The following is a 23301-nucleotide window of genomic DNA, read 5'->3' as shown; positions in this document are numbered from 1 at the left end:
AAACTAAAATATCTAATAGAAACAAAAGAAAAAAAATGAACTTTTTTTAAAGAATGGTCTTGCTATACAGTCCAAGATGATGTAGAATTTATTATGTAGCTTAGGCTGGTTTACAGCTCATGGCAATCTTCCTGCCTCAGCCACCTGAGGCCTGCATCAAAAGGGCTTAAACTGTACTTTCTAAGGTGTTTTTTTTTTTTTTTGGATGAGGCTTATCATCACTGACACCAAAGGGAAAAGAAAACAATGTTCCTTAGTTCATTTGCCACCCCAGATCCTTTCCCTGGCCTGACCATAGTAGGTCCCTATAATCCTGTGCCCTGTAATCCTCTACTGTTATTAAGTTCATTATTAGTATCACTGTATTGTCTACATGTACCATTCTGCCCCAGGCTTGATAACTGTTGCAGTCCCAACCACCTTTGTGAAGTACATGGAAAAACTGTAAACTCAGTTAGGTGCTGGTCTCAGCTCTCGCTGTGATCACTCACGAGACTGTTGACAGGCCCAGGACTGGCATATTCAAATTCCCGTTTGTGCATAAGACAATTAGACAGAAATCAGATCTGTTCCTATGAAGCTTTCTGTTACTCAGAGAGATGCTCAGGTGAGAGTGAGGCCTCAAGGCTGACAAAGGAAACACAACCAAGGGGAAGGATGCATGTGACATCTCAGTATAGAGACTTACGCAGCTTGAGCTGCAGAGCAAGCTGATGTGCGACTGACCACACACTGATTTATGCATATGGGTTGCAGTCATCAGAAGTTGTCAAAGCAGCAGGGAATGCTGTGGTTTTTTTCTTGGATCCTGATTTTAATTAGAAAACTCTGACAGTGTCACAATGGAGGGAAACAACATAGCAGTAAAAAGTATTAATTATTACAATATACCACATAAACAAAGTGATATTATCAGTAACTTCCATTCTACATAACATTTTCTTTCCCAAGATGAATCCTAATTCCCAATATTATTCATTCAGTTAATGGAAGGAACACTAGCTAAGTGACTTTCTCCCTGCTTAGAAGGTTACCTTCTTAGAAGTTAACTTCATGACAAATGGCCCACATATATCTCAGAAACATGTGAATTCTTCTCTTACCTCCACCTGGGACAAAGAGGTCTCTTCACTTTCTTGGACTTACTCAGTTGAAATCTTTCTAGTTTCTCAAGAAAGAGTGTTACACCTATTACTAAAATCTTCTCAGTGAGATTTATCTACTGCAGTATTTCCCTCTAGTAATTAGGGTACTGAACTTGATTTCCCCATGGCTTTAATTAATGGAAAGCTCCTTTGATATTTTCTCATCAGTTTTCCTTAATGTTAGTCATTCCAAAGAATTTCAATGTAGTATAGCTTTCCATTGATATATACTATATAAACTATGATTTCTATATTATTATAATGTTATAATAAATATATTATTTTATATTACAGTAAAATTATTATAATTATAGAAATATATTAGCAAGAATAACTATCTGTTGTATTGGACATTAAAATTTTTAGTAGTCAAATGTTTCAAAAGTACTTAAATATTTCAAATCCTGTAGAGTTTTCCTGAATATGTCATAGCTTTTACTGGAATAAAGTTGCTGAATCTAAACAACAATACTTTGAAAATGTTTACTTTGCTAGAATTTTTCCTTACTTACTGATTCTAAATAGAGACCACTGCCTTTCAATTTAGCTTACATCTATGTAAATAAGTACTTTTGAAAGTTCTAGTGTAGATTTCAGTGTAGTATGAGAATGCCAGGTATCTTTACATTTCAAAAATAGCAAAATATAACCTCTTCCCATATCCAATATTCATAAAAGGTGAATTGACATCTCTTACTATTAAAGGATGAGATTATAAGTGAAAGACCACAGGTAGGAAACTACTTTATCAAGCTGCAAGCAAACAACTGATTGATACAGAAAGCACAGATATAATGATCAAGGGCTAGAAAGTCACCTACGTGGTTCTGGTTCAAGTTGCCAATATATAAAGTTAAGAGATTTTTTTTTAAAGCTACTAATCTTGAAAGAGGATTTGCTTCATAGCAAAAGATACCCAATTAGATCTCTTAAACCATCTTTTCTACTTGCGATTTTAAAATAACATATTCTAAATGTTATTTTAAATATATATCTATGTGTTAAACATATATCTGTAATATATAAGCATATATTAATATGTTAACATACTTATCACATCAGGGATATTATATTTTACTGTTATTTATTACTTCCTTATTTTTCAGAATTTCATACATGTATAATACGATGATATATAACTGATATCCACAAGCCCGTCCATATCCATTCCTAATTTCGTGTAGCTGTTGTCTTCTTCTTCCTCTTCTTTTTTTCTTCCTCTCCTCTTAATTATTCTTTTTTCCTTTCTCCTTCTTCGTTGACAACCCACTAGGTCAAATTAGTGCTGACCCTAATATAAGAGAATGTGGCTATGCATTGGAGCATGTAAAGCTTACTAGTGATCATATTGTCAAAGAAATGATCCTCCCTCCCTTAGGAGCTATCAATGTCCAATAGTTCCTCAGTAAAGTGTGGGTCCTGAAAGGAGCTCCATCATCTACTCAGGAATTTGGGATAGCTTGTTCTTGTTCTGGTCTTATGCTGGCAAGCACAGCTGCTGTAACTTCATGAGTGCAGAAGTCAGAAGAGAACACTTTATAGTACTCTGTCGTTTTCTCTGGCCTTTTCACTCTTTCCTCCTCCTCTAACAGATAGGCAGGGATGCTAGCCTAAGGATATAGTTTCTATATATAGCTAAATATATTCTTTGCTGCAATAGGTATATCAGATTAAATCTAGTATACGACATTAGGCACTCATTGTATTTACCCACTTTCATTTCACGACTCTTTCTGTGCCTCATCTACACCCATCAGCTCTTGACTCATTTGGTTCATGTAACTGTTTCCAAACTAAGAGCGTGGGCAAAAATGGTTCATCTTATCACATATTCCTGGCTGATTCATCATCAAGCCTTCAATTTTGATACCATTTAATAAAATAACACTTCTTTGTCTACTACTTATATTAATCCGTTTGAATATATTACTAATATAATCTAGAAATGATTATATCATTTGAATAGCATACTGACATGGCCAAAGAGTTTGTATTTCCTTCAGCATATTTAAGTTATTTTATTAAGCAAAAAGGATATCCTTTATGGTCAATAAGTTTATATTTTTCAAAAGTTTAAAAATGGAAATTGTTATATTTCAGGCCATAGGTGTTCATTAGAGACCTAATCAAAATTCATTTGCAAAATAAGATAAAACTCCATTACTGGATGGTAACATCAGTTTAAAAAATAATTTTAGGGGTCGGGGTTACTGCTCAATGACAGAGTGCTTGTCTTGTATGTATAAGGCCCAGGGTTTGAATCCCAGGATTGCAAAAAAAGATATTTCTAATGAAATAGAATGGGAAAAGGAGAAAATATGAAGTACATCATAGAAAACATGAACTTATTTTCATAATTTTTCCTTTGATTGAAACAATAATGCATGCACCTGTCTCAGTTATAAATTGGATTTCTCTTTATTGGAAGCAATAATCAATAAAGCCCAATTATTTCTTTTTTCTTTTTAATGAGAATATTTTTTCATATTGTTAATTGTTCTTTATTTTTGAGAATTAATGCATATAAGCAATGAAATATGACAATATTTATCTTCTCCTTCTCCAAACTCCCTGTATTCCCACTTGTTTTCTGCTGCACAAGGCATTAAACATTGATGAAAGAGTTGTTTATTCATGAAATTTACACTCTATGTACAAACATAGCAGCATCACCTGCCAAGTTCAAACCAATAGCATCTCTCCTCTGTTCCAAACACTCCAAAGGCTCCCTAATTTCAGAGTAAATTAGGGAAATCTAAATTTTAGGGCTTTCAAAGCCTGGAGATCAATCTCCCTTTCATTTCCTTAAACATTTCTACAACCCATAGCTAGACACACTCCATTTCAGACGTTATGGTCTAATTTCTTAAGCAGGTCCCCTCCTGTCTTTGTGCTTGTTGTTACTATTGCCTGGATATTCTCTCCATTAATCTGCATGGTTATCCCCCATTTTCTTCAAGGTTTTGTGGCATTCTAAATGAGTTTCAGATTGACCCATCTGCTTAAAGTTGCAGCTCTCCAATTCACTCCTGATCAACTTATTTTTCTAGATTTACTTTCCTATTTTCCACAAAGTGTATCATTTCATGTACTTGATAATTTTCTAAAATTTTGCTTGTTTCTTTTTTTTTCATTCATTAAAAAAAATCTCTACCCTTTTTCAAGGGTTGTTTTACAGGGCAGGGATACAAATAATACAATATATTAAATTATATAATTTATAATATAAAATTATCATATAAATTATATAATATATAATAATAAAAATATATATTTGTCAGTTGAATCACCTGTGTCTAAAACACTACCTGGTACAGCAGTCTCAGTATTTTCTGGATGAATAAAGGGATGACTCACATGATAACTACATAGTGTGTTAAAATCATTTTAATTTCTTATAGTTTTAGAGCTAGGTACAGAAGAGTTTGAGAAAATCAGAACCTATGATTGATGTTTTAGTTTGAAAATTCAAGTACACTTAGTATTTTAATTACATTATTTAAGAGACTTTGGCATGTATTATTTTGGAAGTCTCTAGGATACATTGTCAGAATGAACGGTGTTCATTAGGCTGGAAAACTGGAAAGAAGATGGCCAGTGGTGGCACATGCCTTTGACCTCAACACTTGGGAGGCACAAATAGGCAGATCTCTGTGAGTCTAAGGCCAGCCTGGTCTACAGAGTGAGTTCAGCCAGGGCTACACAGAGAAACCCTGTCTCAAAAACAAAACAAAACAACAAAAAATGTAGAAAAAAAAAACCTGGAAAGAAATCAAATTAGCAACATAAATAAAAGCAGACATAGTAATCATATGAATGAATTATTGTCTTTAAGGAAAGAAAAACTTTCAAGGACAGCCATTCCTTCTACACAAAACCTGTGTTGATAAGCACAAATAAGTGAGCCCATGGAAAGTTCAGAAAAACCCTTTGTATGATTGATAGAGGATACAAGCAGAGGAATATATTTTCCTTCTTTTATTCCTTTCCTCTTTTTTAAAACTGCAATTGGACATAATATGTACTTCCAAGAAAGTAATGCCAGAGGAACACCAAATGAACATCACATTATATTTTTTCTTCTCTTGTGAAAAATATAAACAACAGGAATGAAATGTCCAGCTTTAAAAAAGGTATAATGAGCACAGATGAATAAAGTTTGAAAACATACTTAAAATTTGGAAAAAAATGTAGTCCCTCTTCTGTAGTCTCAGTGCAGGGAATTACAGTTATTGTGAGTTAATAACTGCAATAGTTACAACAAATCTTTATAATGAGCCACTAGACTCCAGTGGATAGCTCCAAACTCATGATTATACATATAGCCCTGGTGAATTTCAGTAGGTCACAAAACCAACAAACAAACAAACAAAAACCAAACACACTGAACATAAGAGAAATATGTGAGGAGGAATTAGAATAGACAGAGGTAGTATGGAGGTTTGGATTGAGGTTGGCTGGTATGCATTTTATACATGTGCAAAGCTGTCCAAAGCCAAATTCATTTAATTAAAATATCAATACATGGATATATATGAGGAGAGGAAACTTGGAGCATGGAATATTGACTCTAAATGACCATAATGTTTTGAAAAGATCAACTTTAAGTATGAATTTGATGGATACATAAACTAACTTTAAACATTGGGTAGTGATGGAAGACAACTACATTCTTTCCCTTCTTTCCCTTAGAGTTTTAGCATCTGCTTGTGTTCTGAGGCTTTGTGTCTCCGGCCATGCAGAGACAGTACTTTTGCAGGTGTCCTACCTATCTATGGATCACTAAGCTTTCCTTCTAACCTACTCAGTCTGCTCAGCATAAGCATGTTCATTTATGTACGCTCACCTTGGGTATGGACTGTCCTCTACTCACTGTTGCTTTAGGGTGCTGAAATCTTCTTCTCCCTTTTCTTTTCTTGTGGAGTAGTTTGCTTCATCTCTATCTCTACTTTCTTTCTCTTGTTCACATGAACATACACCCCACTTCAACTAGGGGTGAGGCCCTGAGAGATTTTCCTATCTATGCTGGAATGCCAGCTGTGGTTGGACTTGTCCAGGTTTTATTTAGTTAGCATTGTTATTGAGATTTTATGGGTGTAGCCTTCCTGTCATAGCTAGGAGACACAATTTCACACCTTCATGGTCCTCTGGCTGTATGTCATCATATTTCTGTTAGTCAAACTGTATAAGGACTTCATGGAGGGTTTCCTCTGCACTCACTAACATAGCTATAGTTTTCTACCATTAATCAGTTAATATTCACTCAGTTGATACGAATTGAGCTTTAAGAATAACCAACTGAAACTGTCATTTATATTTGCAAGAAGAGGGAAAACCAGTTTTCTCCAGAGGGGTAATACAGGATACATCTACCATAGGGCAGATCTCATGTTCAGGAACAGATGACCAACAAATAATGGACTCCACAGTTTTTTTTTTTTTTTTTTTTTTTGGTTTTTCGAGACAGGGTTTCTCTGTGTAGCTTTGCGCCTTTCCTGGAGCTCACTTGGTAGCCCAGGCTGGCCTTGAACTCACAGAGATCCGCCTGGCTCTGCCTCCCAAGTGCTGGGATTAAAGGCGTGCGCCACCAACGCCCGGCTAACTCCACAGTTTTTGATGTGCGCATTTATTAGGTTGCAGTTTGGTGGTTTTGTTTGTGAGTGATGTATTTTGTTTTCTAGTTTTGGGGTGTTTTGTTGTTCATGGTAGTTTGAATATAATTGTTCCTCATAAGCTCAGAGAGGTGTGGCCTTGTTGGAGTATTTGTGGCCTTGTTGGAAGAAGTGTGTCAATATGGGGGTAGACTTTGAGGTCTTCTTTGCTCAAGGTTCACTCAATGTAGAGTCAATCTACTTCCTACTGTCTACATATCAAGATGTTCCTTCTCCAGCACCATGTCTGCCTGCATGCTGTCATGTCCCATCATGATGATAATGGACTGAACCTCTGAACTGTAACCCACCACAATGAAATGTTTTCCTTCCATAAGAGTTGCTGTGGTCATGGTGTCTCTTCACAGCAATAGAAACCCTAACTAAGATACTGTCATATTAGATTTTGTTTTAGTTTCTTGAGAAAGAACTTAAACTTGGCTAGATAGGGAGGAGGAAAGGATCTGGACAAACTTGAAGGAGGGGAAGATCATGATCAAAATATATTTAAATTTAATAATTGTCTAAAAAAATAAAAACAAACCTACACAGCAGTCACATATATTTAGAGGGCCTTGGTTGGTCCCATGCAGTCTCCCTGGCTGTAAGTTCAGACTCTGTGAGTTCCTATGAGCCAGGTTAGTTGTCTCTCTGGGTTTTTCTATGATATCCTCAAACCCTCTGGTTCCCACAATCTTTTCTCCCACTCTTCAGCAGGATTCCCCAAGCTCAGCCTAATGTTTGGCTGTGGTTCTCTGTATTTGTTTCTATCAGTTACTGGATGAAGACTGTCTGACAACTGGGGTAGTCATGAGTCTAATCACAAGAGATGGCCAGTTCAGGATATGTATTCACTATTGCTAGGAGTCTTAGCTGGGGTCATTCTTGTAGATTCGTAGGAGTTTCCCTTGCATCAGGTTTCTACCTGACCCAGAAATGCACCCCCTTTCCATTGGTCTACCTGTGGGACCTCCAACAATGGGATCAGGGGCTGTCCCTAACACTTTGGCTGACTTTTGGGAAACTATTCCTCTTACTGGGTCACCTTACACAACCTTAATACAAGGGGAGGTGTTTAGTCTTAATGCAACTTGATTTGCCATGTTTTGTTGATACCTGTTGGAAGCCTGCCCCTTTCTGAAAAGAAATACAGGAGGAGTGGATGGAGGTGGGGAGGCCAGGGAGGGAATGGGAGGAGAGAAGGGAGGGATGTAAAATAAATAAATAAATAAATAAATAAATAAATAAATAAATAGATAAATAGATAAATAGATAAATAAATAATCAATCAATCAATCAATCAAACACACAAAAATAATAAATTAGTATCAATTTGCCTAGCATGTATATTTTGAAAACTTAAATACATATATGTGTATGGGCAGTGAAGGAACTAGAAATTGAATATGAAATCAAGAGGAAAGCCATGTTTTCGGTATGGGTCTTCTTTAAGGTCCATTGTGAGTTTTTGTTTTCTCTGTTTACTGGTGCTGCTGAATGATAGATAGACTTTGTGGTCACAGGAGAATCTACGGAAATCACCCTGGAGGATCATTCATTACTACGTGACACTTTCTCCTTAATTTGTCCCTCAGAGGGGAAGCTTAGGATGCTTCCTTTAGATACTGCATCATCTAAAGTGAAACTCCCAAGAAAGGCTATCTTTCCACTCTATGTAGTCCCCCAAGGAATGTTCAGATACATCTATATACTCACCATAGAAGTGACCGTGGCTGCAGAGAGTCTGAATAGTGTTTTGTGGCCTCAGACAGGGTAAGTTGTGCAGACTGCTATTGAAATTCAACATTCAGTGAGACTTCTGCTCTTTCCCTGCTCCTTCCTGCATACCCTCTACTCTTCAGAAACCCAGCTGTTTCTTGGCAGGGTAAAAGCCTGTCTTTTTGGAGTTTCATTATATTAGTAAAGAATTTCAGTTATGAGACATGAAATGAAAAAAGAACACTAGAAAGAACAGAGGTCAGAGAGCTAATGAAGATATTGATAACTGAAGTCTTTTGAGAAATGGAATTCTATTGGTTGAAATAATTACAGCCTTTTAGGGAGTCAAAGATGAAGAAAGTGTTTTTGTTTAATCACTAGACACTAAATCAGATTTCTTTACTGTACAAATCATATTTGTAGGGTGACCTCTTTATACTCTGTTAGTTATCTGTCATTCCACAAATTATTTTACATCCTTTATTGTTTCAGAAACAAGAAGGATTTTTGTTCACTTTTCTATAGGTTTTGAACCTTTGGGAGGGTTTGGCACATATCAGAGAATCTTCAGGGTCAGCTGAAAAATGTGTGCATGACAAATAATGAGACAATTCACTGGTGAGAGGAACCCCAGGTTTAGAGCAACGAAGCAGTCCTTTGTTGGGCTTCTCTGAGATACTTGTCACTGGACTATCTTATCCTTTCTCCTAGCTCTGTATACTCAGTGCATCATTCTGCAGGTGAGAAATTACCTACAAAGAGAGGACAGAGCCACGAATGCTTTAGTCAGAGGGTGCCTCCAGATGCTTGCATCTTTCGCTCTCGCTGGCTCTGCTCTTCAGCTGAGCACCACCGCTAATTTCATTTCAAAGCTTGTTTCTCTTTTCTTCTTCCCTCAAACTTGGTACATAAATCCAAAAGCATCTACTGTGAACTAGTTTTCCTAATCTTCAATACATTTATCTTAGTCTCTTTTTGACCTGAAGAAACCACATCAGCTCTGTCACCCTAAAACCAGGATAGTTGAAAAGATAAATATGTGGATTCTTACATAGAAGGCCATAGACTTCTAGGACAAACAAACTTGAATTTCAAATTACTGCTTTGAATCCTTGCTGTTTTAATTTGAAACAGTTATTTCTCTTAATTTGTTCCCAGTTTCTCTATTGTGTAACATTAACATTAATGTATTATTAATCTATCATAGATAAGAACACATTATGTAATGTATATAAAAGCAAATGTATGTAACTAGAATTATTATCATCATATAAGAATTAATTAATGGCCTCCTTTCATTTCTTGTGTGATTTCTCTTAAGGAGGTTTTAGTTTATTTGAGGGAGAAATACTGAATTCAAATGTGAATATTTGAAATGCAACAAAGATGTATTAAATGTGAAAAACAGAACAGTTGAAGTATGGTTAGAAGAGAGAATGGTTACTCTGGCAGTGGGAATCATGAAGATTTCCATGAACATGGGAACATTGACACTCAAAATTTTGATAAATGTAGATCCAGAAAATAAAATAAATGAAGTTGCCAAAAATAAAGCTACAAGAGAGTGGTCTTTATTTTTCAAAACTATTGATTTTCAGGATAGTTGGTTCCAAAATTTGTTTGGAATTACATTAATGATGACAATGATTGTGAGGCTGGTAGTTTTGAGTTTTACCTTGAATGTTTTGAAAACAATAGGAGAGGCAAAGGTCACATTTAGAGAAACTCATCTTCACAATGACTCCTCAGAGGTGTGGCTAGCAGAGAGTGTATACAGCCTTCATTAATTCTACTTAACCTTGGAAGAAATTTGATTGTCTTTTATCTCAACAAGTAGATGCTAGTGTAGTTTTGTTGCAGCTAACTTTTAGGAGCCTCCCTCAAGACAACCATTGCTATGATATAATTGTTAAAATTGAGAATGATTTCTATCCTATGTCTCTTACACATAGTCTCTGTAGGGGAGGGATGAGGGAGGATAGGTGTTGGGAGTAGCTGTAAGTTTGTCCAGAACTGGCTGCTAATTAGGTACAAGGTAATCCTAGAGAGCCTCTTAATTTGAGCAATTGTCATATTAACCATGGAGAGGGGAGAAAGGAAAGCTACAGAGAAAGTGGTGACTGTTTGGACAAGTCTGCAAAATTACCACCTGATGGACACCAGAAGCTCCAGTCTAAAGCAAAGAAATCAGAAACCCAGAAACTGATACTCCTGCCAGGCTCAGATACAGTATTAGTGGAGGAAAAAGTAAAAAAGTAATAAATAATTATTGTCAGATGTTTTCCTGATACTTTCTTTGTGTTTTACTTAATTTCTCCCCTAAAGAATAGGAAAACAGAATATTTGAAGACCAAAGGGCAGGTTTTGAGGCCAGTCACACAGGGGTTGAGGGTAAGGGTAGGGGGAAGCTGAAAATGGATGAATCCCCAGAAAATATTTTCTGAGACTAAACTTCTGGGTCATTTAATTTTCTTCACATTAATCTACGACAGTGAGAAAAAAGTCACTTAGAGATTAGATTGTCTTATAAATGTTTCTACTGCTTCTGTGTGGAATTATATAGTTTAGAAATTGTTCTAACTGACTTTTTTAGGGTCTCATTTTCAACATAAAAACTGAATACAGAAAGAAGTCTATATGTAAGCAACATTGCAGTTTCAAGAAGTTTCTTATGTCTTTTCTTACCTTCACAGATGACCCAGTTGGTGGCCAACCAGAATCAAACTATGGTGGTTGAGTTCCTCTTTTCCATATTCCCACCTCTGTATGAAGGTGGCCTACTATTTTTCATTCTCTTGCTTCTTGTATATACATTCATTATATCAGGGAACCTAGTTATCTTTGTTGCTGTCCAGCTGGACATGGCCCTGCACACACCCATGTATTTCTTCATCAGTGTGCTGTCCTTCCTGGAGATCTGGTATACCACAACTACCATTCCCAAGATGCTCTCCAGCCTAGTCAGTGAGAAGAAGACCATCTCTCTAGCTGGCTGCCTCATGCAGATGTACTTTTTTCACTCATTGGGTATCACAGAAGGCTGTGTCCTGACAGCAATGTCTATTGATAGGTACATAGCTATCTGCTATCCTCTCCGTTACCCAACCATCATGACTCCCAGACTTTGTATTCAACTAACAGCTGGATCCTGCTTCTGTGGCTTCCTTCTGGTACTTCCTGAGATTGCATGGATTGCCACTCTGCCTTTTTGTGGCTCCAACAAGATCCATCAGATCTTCTGTGATTTCACCCCTGTGCTCAGTTTGGCCTGTACAGATACATCTCTGGTGGTCATTGTGGACGCCATCCATGCAGTAGAGATCCTGGCCTCCTTCCTTGTAATTGCCCTATCCTACATCCGGATTATTGTGGTGATTTTGGGGATGCCCTCAAAAGAAGGGAGGCACAAGGCCTTTTCTACCTGTGCAGCCCACCTTGCTGTGTTCTTGCTGTTTTTTGGCAGTGTGGCTGTCATGTATTTGAGATTCTCGGCCACCTACTCGGTCTTCTGGGACACAGTAATTGCTGTCACTTTCGTTATCCTTGCTCCATTTCTCAACCCCATCATTTATAGTCTAAGAAACAAGGAAATGAAAGACGCTATTGGGAGGCTTTTTCATCAGAAGAGAGATGGTCGGGCTCAGAAGTAGATCTCCATTCCTGATATTAAAACTCTTCTGTAAGTTCAGAATCTCATTGTTGTTTTTTTGGGCCCCTGATGATGCTCCTTTTCTATTGCCACAGCTGCTTGTTCTTCTACTGTTAACATGATGGAACTAGAGGCGTGATGAACTGTGCCCCTAGGTCACTGTGTCCACTTGTCTACAGAGCATCAGCCAGACTCGTGACAGCTGAAGTAGTTATGTATGGATACTCTTGTTTTAAGCACAAGCTGACACGGTGCCTCATACTATACCAGTGTGGTTCCTTCACTTCTCTTCTGTGATTCCATGTGTTGATGAGGCCAAAGATTAGGGTACAAGACACACACCACAGAAAATAGTTCTGGAAATCGCTGACGTTAATGTTCTCTCTTGCTTTTCCAGCACTAAAATCTTCTGTCATCCATCATTGTTCAAGTACTGTTTTTTGACACAAAAGACAAATTTTCTCCACTTTCAGCTTGTGTAACTCAATTAGCTACCCACACAGTTCAGCAAAAATGGACTAGCTACAGCATGATGTGTTATAGGATTTCAGGCTCAAAGAGGTTTCAAAAGAGTAACTTGCATAGCCCACTATATTTCATGTTACTATTTAAAACATTTTCTTATATACAAATTGCCTTGTAATTTAAACTTGTCAGAATCACCATTATTTAAATATTGATAAATAAAATTTGAAAGTAAAGTTCAAACTTGTTTCCTGACTTTCTGCATGCTTGCTCAGTAGCTTGTAACAACTGTTTTAAATTATTTATTTTTATGTATCTTTCTCTCTTTGTGTGTGTGCGCGCGCACGTGGAATACACTTAGCATGTTGAATGTGCAGAGGTCAGAAGAGAATTCTGGGAACTCAATTCTCTTTTGTCACCTTCCAGGAATCAAGTTCATATATGTGAAGCCTCTGCATAAGAACCTCTACATGCTGACTTACTTCACCCAACCCCAGATGATCTTGCACACTTTCATACTTCAGTCTGCCTAGTCAGTCACTTGATGAGCAAACTCAACTAGCTCATCAATAGTAAAAGATGACAGGCTGGAGAGCAGTTTAGCCAGCTAGAAACAAACAACTGATGGATCCAAAACACATAAGTACAATGATAAAAAAACTGGAAAAATCACAGATTTTGTTTTATACAAAATTGCTAATGTATGGAATTATGAGAATTTCTCTTTTTAAGCTACTTCTTTTTGGAGAGTGAGTTGTTCCATGATCAAAGATGTCTGATTATGTGTATTAAAATATCCTTTCTATTTCCACTTTTGTTACAATATACTCTAGAATTCACATTACGTGTAGGATACTATCTTTAATATTTATGTAGTTTTATTTTAATATTTTTATTCCTTGAGAATTTCATACATGTGTACAGTGACAAATGTTATATCCCTCCCCAAACCGTGACTCTCTCCATATTCCCCATGACTTCATGTCTTCTTTTCCTTTTATTATTATTTTTGATAACTAAGTCCAGTGAGTGCTATCTATAAGTTCATGGGTGTGGCCATCCACTGGAGCATGAAAAACCTACTAGTGGCCACACTCTCAAAAACGAGGATTCTCTCTCCCTCAGTAGGTATCAACTGTCAATATTTCCTCAGTGAGGGATGGGCTTAGAAAGCACCTCCCCGTCTATGCTGGAATTTGGGATGATTTGATCTCATTTAGATCTTGTGCAGTAACGTGGCTGCTGTGAGTTCATGAATGCAATAGGTATGTCATGTTCAGAAAACCACATTTCACAGATCACATTTTACTCCTCCTCCTCATCTGTCTTTTGCATTGTTTTCTGCCTTCTGTTCTGGAACACCAAGAGCAATGTTCTGAGAATTTAATTACACACTTCAATCTATCCAATGCTGTCATGTGCGTATTGGATTAAATTCAGTATTTCATAGCCTAACATTTGAAGCTCCATGCTTTTTACTCCCCCTTTACCTCACAACTCTTCCTTTGCCTCTTCTGCACTCATGGACACCTGGTTCATATGGTTGACTCAGCTGTTTTCTAAAAGGAAATCTGAAAAAGGATTCCTCTTATGTTTTCCTCACTGGTTCCTAAGTCTTCAATTTTTAACCCACTTCATTAAACAACTTCTCTTTGTTCCCTACTATTAATTGTTTTGAGTCTTATTAAAATGTTCCAGAAAGTATTATGCCATTTGAGCATCATACTGGCATTGCCAACCATGTGTATCTCCTTCATTCCATTTAAATTATCATATAGAATAAAACAGAAATACTTTAAGATGAAAAAGTTACAAACCATAGATTTTTCAAAAGTTAAAAATGGAAACATATTTTCAGCCAAAGATAATCAGAGTTAGAGACAAAATTTAATTTTGTTCACAAATTCAGGGTAAAGATTAATTACTTAATAGTAAAATCAATTTAAAAATGGTTATTGAGACTCAGGACACTTTTTGGTGGCAGAGCATTTTTCTTGCACATCTCAGGCCCAGGGTTTGATACCAAGAATTCTAAAAAAATTTTTTTTAAATGCCTCCAATGAAACAGAATGGGAAGAAAAGAAGAGAAAAGATGAAAATTATCACATGAAACATATACAAATAATTTTTATAAAATGTTTATCACTAGATAATGAATATTCAAGCACACATATTTGTCTTTTAAATTATTGTTTGAAATGTATCTTAATTGGAATCATAATAAGTAAATTCTCACTTGGTTTTGAAATCTCCATTCTTTATTTTATGAATACATGTATACAATGAAATACAGTCATATTCATTCCTTATTTCCTGCCTCCAGCTTCCTGTGTATTCCTACCTGTTTTATGTTACCACAATTTTCTGCTGGATTGATAGTAAAACTCCATAAAAGTTTTTTTTTTTTTTTAAGGGCCACTCCATGCAAACTTGTCTTAATACACTTAAAACATCATGTCCCTTGCCGGGCGGTGGTGGCGCACACCTTTAATCCCAGCACTCGGGAGGCAGAGGCAGGCGGATCTCTGTGAGTTCGAGGCCAGCCTGGTCTACCAAGTGAGTTCCAGGAAAGGCGCAAAGCTACACAGAGAAACCCTGTCTCGAAAAACCAAAAAAAAAAAAAAAAAAAAAAAAAAAAACAAAAAAAAAAAAACAAAAAAAACATCATGTCCCACCATGATTACTAGAATATCTCTAGCAACCCAAGTTTTCCCCTGTGCCTCCCAGCACTGTCTTCTCAACACAGAAGGAAGTACGATTTTGTTAAGCTTCATAGCAGACAGCATCTCCCCTCTGCTCCAAACTCTGCCCTGGTTCCTCAGCATTCAGAGTAAATCATGGAAATTTAACCCTCAAATTCCTTTCATCTATCCTCCTCTCATTTCCTAACTTTAGTTTTCCATAAACCTATCTCAAACACACTCCATTTTAGACACAGAAGAGTCTGATTTCTCAAACATGCCCCCTTGTGGCTTTATGCGGGCTTCTCCTGATGCCTAGATACTCTCTCCAAAAATCTATGTGGCTCTTCCCTTTTCTTCTATGCTTTATATGAGAATATTTATATGAGAATGTTTTGCTCATACTTAGCATTCTAAATGAGGTTTAATTTGACCAATCTTAAATTAAGGAGTCCCCTACTCATTCTGAATAATCTTATACACCTCCTTTTCTGTTTCTTCGAGAACACATAGTCATATAATAAATAATGTTGTAAAATTTCTTATTTTTTTCACTCAAAAATATCTCCTCTTTCTCAAACAAAGGGTCTATAAATACAAGGAGATGTTTGGTCAGTTGTATCTTTAGTATCGTACAAATTACTTGACATAGCGGCCTCAGTAAATATTTGCATCATTAGTGGAAGATAACTCACATGATAATAATGTGATGTGTCAGCATCTTTTAAACTCCACACAGCCTGAGAGTTAAGTACAAAAGTGTTTGAAGGGGGTTGGGGATTTAGCTCAGTGGTAGAGCGCTTGCCTAGCAAGCACAAGGCCCTGGGTTCAGTCCTCAGAAATAAAAAAATTATAATTTATATTTTAGAACAAAACCTCAAGTATATTTAGTATTTCAGTGTTATTTTTAAAGATGTTAATCTATTAGAATATGAAATGTACCATGCAATTTTGTTTATCTGTAATTGAGCAACTGCTTTAAACATGGTTATGAGTCAGCTTGAGATGAATTTTATAGTCAGAAATTTTATACCATCCATCAGTTATTAGACTTATGACATTAAGATACATTGTACTACATTAATCACATTAAATAGAGAAAAGGTTGTGGGATTGGCCATATTTATAATTTTCTTTTCATATTATAAAGGCTATTTTATGAACTTGTGGAATTTTTGTTGAATCAAAAAGTTGAGGCACTTAAAATCAAAATAGTGTTATACCCCATTTAAATACATTTTAAAAGGAGATTTAAATGTCAAGTTAAAAAATCATAAAAATATTTTAACACCTTTAAGTAGAATGATAAAATTAATTGATTTGCAAATCGAATACTAAGGTTTTTAGCTTTAACAGTCATGATTTTCAAATAATTTAATTAATAAATTCAAGCATTTGATAACAACTAAGATCCTGAATCTATCAATGTTTCTTTAAAGTTAATTCAAATTTTATCACCAAAGAAAATTATCCATGATTTTCTCCACACAAAGATGCCCCCTATGGCTATCAAAGGGCTCATACGAATGTAGAAAGAAGTTTGATTTTCCAGGCACGAGGCTGTATGAGGAGGACTGTGTTCCCTGGGTTTAGGGGGGATCAGTTCCTGTGGCAAACCCTAAAATGACAGTTAGGTATTCCTGCCTCAGTGTTTCCCACTGTGTGAGAGTTCTTTGTTTGTTTGTAATACTATGGATATCCAATTCTTTTAGCTCAAATTATTTTTATATTTTGAGGATTTCATACACGAATATGGTACATATAATATTTCTGCCCCTCCCTTCCCTCTTTCCACACCTCCTGTGTCACCCCCACTCACTCAAAAATTCTTGACTTCTTCTTTAATCATTATTCTTACACACACACACACACACACACACACACACACACACACACACACACAGCTACAAGTATGTTGTGCACACACACACACAATCGACTGGGTCATTTGAGTGTTGCTCTTATGTGTGTGGTTTTAGGTTTCACCACTTGGGATTGAATAACCTATCAATGTGCCCATCCTTAAAAAAAAAAAAACCTTATTACCCACCCTGCCCCCTCACCCAACAGCCATTGATTGCTTGAAGCTCTTCATCAAGGGGTGGGGACTTAGGAGATTTCCCACACCCCACTGGCCTGTCTTATTTACACAACCTTCCAGAGGAGACCTTATGGATGCAGCTTCACGGTCAAGTCCAGAAAGCACTATTTCTCATCAGGAGTGCAATTGCTACAGTTCTTAGAATAATTCTGCCTCCCCTTCTCTATAATAGACTTCATCTGCTGCAGAATGAAACTTCTTTCATGAAAGATGTAAGCTAAAATTATCTGTGGCTGTAAGGATAAGTATTTAAAATGCACTTAGACTTTATAGTGCCAAAATAGGTATCTAGTAACTAGTGGTAAACTTGAAATGTTAGAATTCTTTAAAGCCTAATTCTAGATAGCCTTAAGAAAATATATCTTAATTACTTTTGAACCTGTATTCACCTTGTTTTTTTCAAATATCTTAAGTTATATTTTCTTTTTTCAGAGCTGCTTCTTATTTGGGGCTACTTTTTTTTTTAATTGAGGCGTAATTCATAAAAGGATATATTGTTTTGAAGAGACTTTTTTTAGAGTTACTTTTTAAAGTCATGAGGTCAACAACTTGGACTACTATGCATGTAAGTGCTAATGCAAATTAAAGCCCAAGTTGACCTCCAGCAGCAGTTCATTCTATGTTGACAGTGAGAGAACACTTTGCCTGTTAGGATACTGTTACTCGTGGACTGAAATACTGAAGAAACCCCTCCCCCTATTTTGTTTTTTTTTGCAAAAATCAAGGTATATTCTAGGGTTTCCTGGTTGACCTCAACAGATAAACTGAGATGATAGTCTTAGTTCAGAAATGATCTGAATGTAGATTTACAGTCTACGTGTACAACTGGCTAAGTGAGATCGCTTTCACAGTTCTGCATGTATCCCATCGGCTCCCCATTAGTCACTGAACTCTTAAAACTGGTATTGTAACATTAAAATGTTTTGCGCCAATTTTATAAATTTTACAGTACAATATGTGTTCCTTTTCTGAGGCAAACCAAAGGTATATTTCTCAAGGTTCTGCTGCTATCAGCAGTGTTGATGGAGGATTTTTTATACATTTGTAATAGATAGAAATAAACCAGAAAAAAAGAAGAAAAAAAAGTGGTGGAGGAAAAGGTGAACACTGCAAGAATACTCAAAAGGGCTGAGAGTTGCAAACGCCAAGATTGGCTTTGCATAGTAAATGGAATAGAACAGCTCTGAACTATAGCTTACTTTTCCTGGTTTGGTCTGACAGAATGATTGAATGCTTTTGTACAAAAATCAGAGCCTTAAAAACAAGGATTTGGTGAGATTGTAAAATGGTGTGCCACTTTGGCAAAACAGTCTGGTGGTTGGTCAAAATGCAAAACATTGTTACTCTGTTACTCAACAATTCTACCCTTAGGAATATATCCTCAAACTACTGAAAATGTGCACCTATGAAACATGTACATGAAGGTTTACAGCAGTGTGTTGCTAATAGTAAAAAAGTTAAAACAACTCAAATAGCTATCAAATACTGGAGAGAAATAAAATGTGGCTTATTCATACAATAGAATATTATTAAGACATAAAAATGAATGAGAAACTGACAGATTAAATGACTTTGGTGAACCTTCATAATTTCATTTGTAGATCTTTCCATTTCTAATTTATAAATACATTTGGGGTTATAAATTATAAATGTACTGCCTCCTGTCAACATTGTATACTTCTATTTGATGATTTCTGTGTCAAATATTATATGGAAATGTTTCCAAGTATGTTCTGTATTAACTGTGAATGAATAGAACAAAATAAATTGCCTGTGATGGAAAAAAAAAAAAAAAAAAAAAAAAAAAAAAAAAAAATTATCTGTGGCTGTAAGGATAAGTATTTAAAATGCACTTAGACTTTATAGTGCCAAAAATGCCATTTTGACACCTTGTCTATGAAAAAAATAAAGGGAAAAAAGAAAAGTTAAAAAGAAAATTCTGATACTATTGATGACAGCATTTCCATACCACTAGATGGCCTCTTACTCTTTTAAGATCATCGGAACTGTTTCCAGCTTTGATTTTCTCCTCATAGGAGCTAGGCAAAATATATTTTTCTGGAGATTTTACTTTATTCCTAAAACTCCTGGAGAAGTTTCCCAGGAAGAAAGCAGAGAAGTCTGAGCAAGACACCCAAAATGTATAAAATTTATAATGGGCAAGGATAAGATTTAGGGCAGAGAACGGAGGAGCAAACCCAAGCTGCAAAATAGTGCTAAATATGTCAGTGAGTTATTACGATGGCATGGCACTTTAATGGAGCATGACAAAAGGTTGAACATCTTAATGCTGCCAGCATTAAACTATTTTTAATTTTTAACTTATATTTGTGTGTGTGTCACATGTATGTGGGTGCTCTCGGAGGCCAAAGGAGGATGTCAAATCCCTTGGTGTTACCTTCTAGAGGTTTATTTTCTCTACCAGTCACAGAATTAAAGGGAAGGAGAAAGCATCCAACACATCAGCTGATAGCCGGGAAATATCAGGCACACAAGTAGAATCAATGGTTGAAAAATAGTTTTATTACAGGTGAAGAAATACATGCACATGCACACACACAAATACACAAAAGGCACACACATTTACACATGCACACACCCACACACTCACATGTAGAAGGTGCACACACATACACTCAGCAGTTATGTATACACACACTCACACGATCCACACAGACACTCATACACACTAGGTGTACACACACACATAAGGTGCATCTACACATTCACACATACCAAATGCACACACACACTAGGTACACACACACACACACACACACACACACACACACAGTGCACACAGCAAGGTATACAAAAAGAAAGATCCCCTACAAAGCAGAGCGGAGACTGCAGAAGCAAAGTCCTTTCTCTTCTGCGGGAGCCCATTCTCAGGTTCCTTGTGGTTTTACCCAGCAGGTCCACATGGAGGATGATCAGGACCATGGGCCTGAGTGCAGGTGTCTGAGATGGTCTGCACTTGGCTGTGCTGGGGGAGGAGGTCTTTTGCTCCACCCCTTGGCGTCTCTATAAAAACCCTGGGGCAGAGACTGTCGGGGGCCATTGGAAAAGGTTCCAGGCCCTCTAGGGGCTATCCTTTATTTTTTTATCTGTTTATCTTTGCAAGATTCTCCGCAATATAAATCTTTTTATCTAATATTTCCTGCTGCTCGCCCTCAAGAAAACTCTGGGGAACTGTGGGGGTGGTGGGTAAATGCCCCACACTCTTCTCTACAATAAGAAGTTTTATGTGTCTTTATGACGTGTGGATGTCTTCTTCCTCCAGCTGATGTCTGGTCATTTTGAACAAAGACTGGGTACGGATAGGCCCACAGTTTTGAATAAACATTTCCCAGTCTGCATTCTCTGGCAGGGAGTGCTCTATCAGCATCACCAGGCCTCCGGTCTCAAGCAACCAGGCCTTATTGTCAGGTCAGGAAGAAGCCGGAAGTTTGCCATCTTTGTAACCTATCTGTGGTCCCTTCCCCTATCTGTCTGCCTATCAGGAATCAGTCTAACTCCTCCTTCACAGAAGCAAGCTGGAGTTACATGTCGTTGTGAGCTGTCTGACATGGATGCTGAAAACAAGTTCAGCTCTTCTGCAAAAGGAACATGAACTCTTAACCACAGAGCCATCTACAGTTCCAAATTTTAAAAATACCAATTGTACCTGCTTAAAGATTTTATGTTTATCATTTTTAGGCTCTAGGCAGTATACTAAATCTATTTTATCTTTAAGAGCTCTAGAATGTTTGCTACAGAAATTTGAAATCAACACAAAGTCCCACAGAGGAGATAACAGCAAACACCAGAAGCCAGTGACTATGTGCCACATAACCATGGAATTTTATCACTAACTAGGGAAAGTACAGCAACTATCTTTGGAAAAACATCAGGAAATCATGCTCCTTTCTCAAGCCCAAATCATGTTAGTTATGTGGATCTTGTTACCATTTTATAAATGACTATATAACTAACCAATCAATTCTAAATATTGAGTGAATGAGTACACAAAGGAAGCGTTTAGATGTGCCAATTATAAATGCTATTACTGCTTAGATCATGATCCTTAATTGGCTTGGAAAAGATGGCACTGTACTATTTGTGATTTCAAAATAAGAAGACCCTGTTGCAAGGATGCACATGACTTCCTTTTTCAGGACAAACAGTGGTCACTGTGTTAGCAAATGGACACTGTGTTAGAAAATGGAAAGAAACACCACCAAGACCATGAAAAAAAATCTTACATAGTAATCTGATGATTGTTTGCTTTAAAAACATATGCAGAGGAGGAAATGTCTTTGAACAGACATGGGTAAACTCACATTAGCTCCCAGAGACACTGAACATCTTTTGAGAACAGAACATTTTCTTAATGGCATCTTTCATATCTTTGTTCCTCAGGCTATAGATTATAGGATTGAAAAATGGGGCAAGGACAGCAAACATTAGTGCGATGATCTTCTCCAGCAGTGGTTCGAAAGCGGCAGAGAAGCGCAGGTACATGAGAGCCACACTGCCAAAAAACAGCAAGAAAATGGTGATGTGGGCTGTGCATGTGGAGAATGCCTTCTGACGACTCTCGCCAGGTGGAATTCTCAGGATCACAGTGACGATTCTTAAATAGGAAAGGGTGATGACAGAGACACAGGTCAGGATGGAGATAGCATGGATGACATCTTCAACCAGTATCATAGATGTGTCTGTACACGCCAAGAGAAGTACAGGTTCTAAGTCACAGAAGAGTTGGTGGATATGATTGGGGCCACAGAAGGGCAGAGTAGATATCCACACAATCTCTGGTAGGAGCATGAGGAAGCCAAGGATGAAGGAGCCTGTGGAAAGCTGTGTGCACAGCTTTGGAGTCATAATGATTGCATAGCGGAGTGGGTTACAAATGGCAATGTACCTGTCGATGGCCATTATTGTGAGGACCAAGCTTTCTGTGACTCCAAAGGAATGGAAAAAATACATCTGCAGCAGGCAGCCAATGAAGGAGATCGTTTTCTCTTTGCTGACTAGGTTGTAGAGCATTTTGGGAATGGTCACTGTGGTGTAGCAAATCTCCAGGAAGGAAAATATGCCAATAAAACTGTACATGGGATTGTGCAGACGGACATCCAGCTGCACAGCCAAGAAGATCAAGGAGTTTCCAACAACAATGAACATGTAAACACAGAGCAGAAGGATGAAGAATAAAAGGCCACCTTTCTCAAACTGAGGGAAATCAGAAAAATAAAATTCTGTCACCTTTGTCTGATTCTCCTTATCCATAGTTTCAGCAAATTTTTGGCTGGCTGAAGGAGTAAGTACAATCAGAGCACAAGTAAAAGGACGAATAGACAAATCTAAACAGTCTTAATATTCAGCCAATTAAATAAAATATATGATAAAGTGACATTGTTAGATTTATAAAATTTTTAGTAAGCATACCTAGCTGTCAACTATTTTTTTTAAAGAAACAGCTGCCTATTTAGAAATATAAGTCTGTATACACTATTGATTGACAATTTGGCAATTTTTATTAAAGGGTAATAGTTTAGAAACTGCCTTTCACAACATAGTCTAAGGGAAATTACTCTACATAAAGATGACTTACAGAGACAATCAGTATGATATTTTTATCCCCAGTTATGACAAGCAAAACTGCTGTGTCTGCAGAGAAGCGAACATAAACATGTGCTGTCAAGAAGCAGCCATATATGGAAAATAATTTTTGATGTAAAATCAGTTGATCAAGATGTATAAAACAGCTCCTCACATGTACATCATTGGGCCCATGCTACTTCATCATTTAATTTCAACAGAAAGTTACCTTTTCTTCTTGGGAGTTTTGTGACACATTGTCTTTGACAGAAAATTCCATTCATTTTGCTAATCTGAAGCTGGAAAA

The 23301-nt window shown here is 36.9% G+C and overlaps 2 protein-coding genes across 2 annotated transcripts; one reads left to right on the top strand and one right to left on the bottom strand.

The window, feature by feature from the left end:
* Positions 1-11208: 11208 nt before the first annotated feature.
* Or6k6 (olfactory receptor family 6 subfamily K member 6) lies at positions 11209-12165 on the top strand. Its single transcript, XM_006993707.2, has one exon. It carries the CDS (start codon positions 11209-11211, stop codon positions 12163-12165), a length of 957 nt encoding a protein of 318 aa, XP_006993769.2.
* Positions 12166-21734: 9569 nt separating this feature from the next.
* LOC102904301 (olfactory receptor 6K3-like) lies at positions 21735-22682 on the bottom strand. The gene has a single exon (XM_006993706.2). It carries the CDS (start codon positions 22680-22682, stop codon positions 21735-21737), a length of 948 nt encoding a protein of 315 aa, XP_006993768.1.
* Positions 22683-23301: the final 619 nt, after the last annotated feature.

The sequence above is a fragment of the Peromyscus maniculatus genome, chromosome 11, assembly GCF_049852395.1.
Source record: "Peromyscus maniculatus bairdii isolate BWxNUB_F1_BW_parent chromosome 11, HU_Pman_BW_mat_3.1, whole genome shotgun sequence".
NCBI classification, from domain to species: Eukaryota; Metazoa; Chordata; class Mammalia; order Rodentia; family Cricetidae; genus Peromyscus; species Peromyscus maniculatus.
This window is presented reverse-complemented; position numbering and strand designations above follow the sequence as displayed.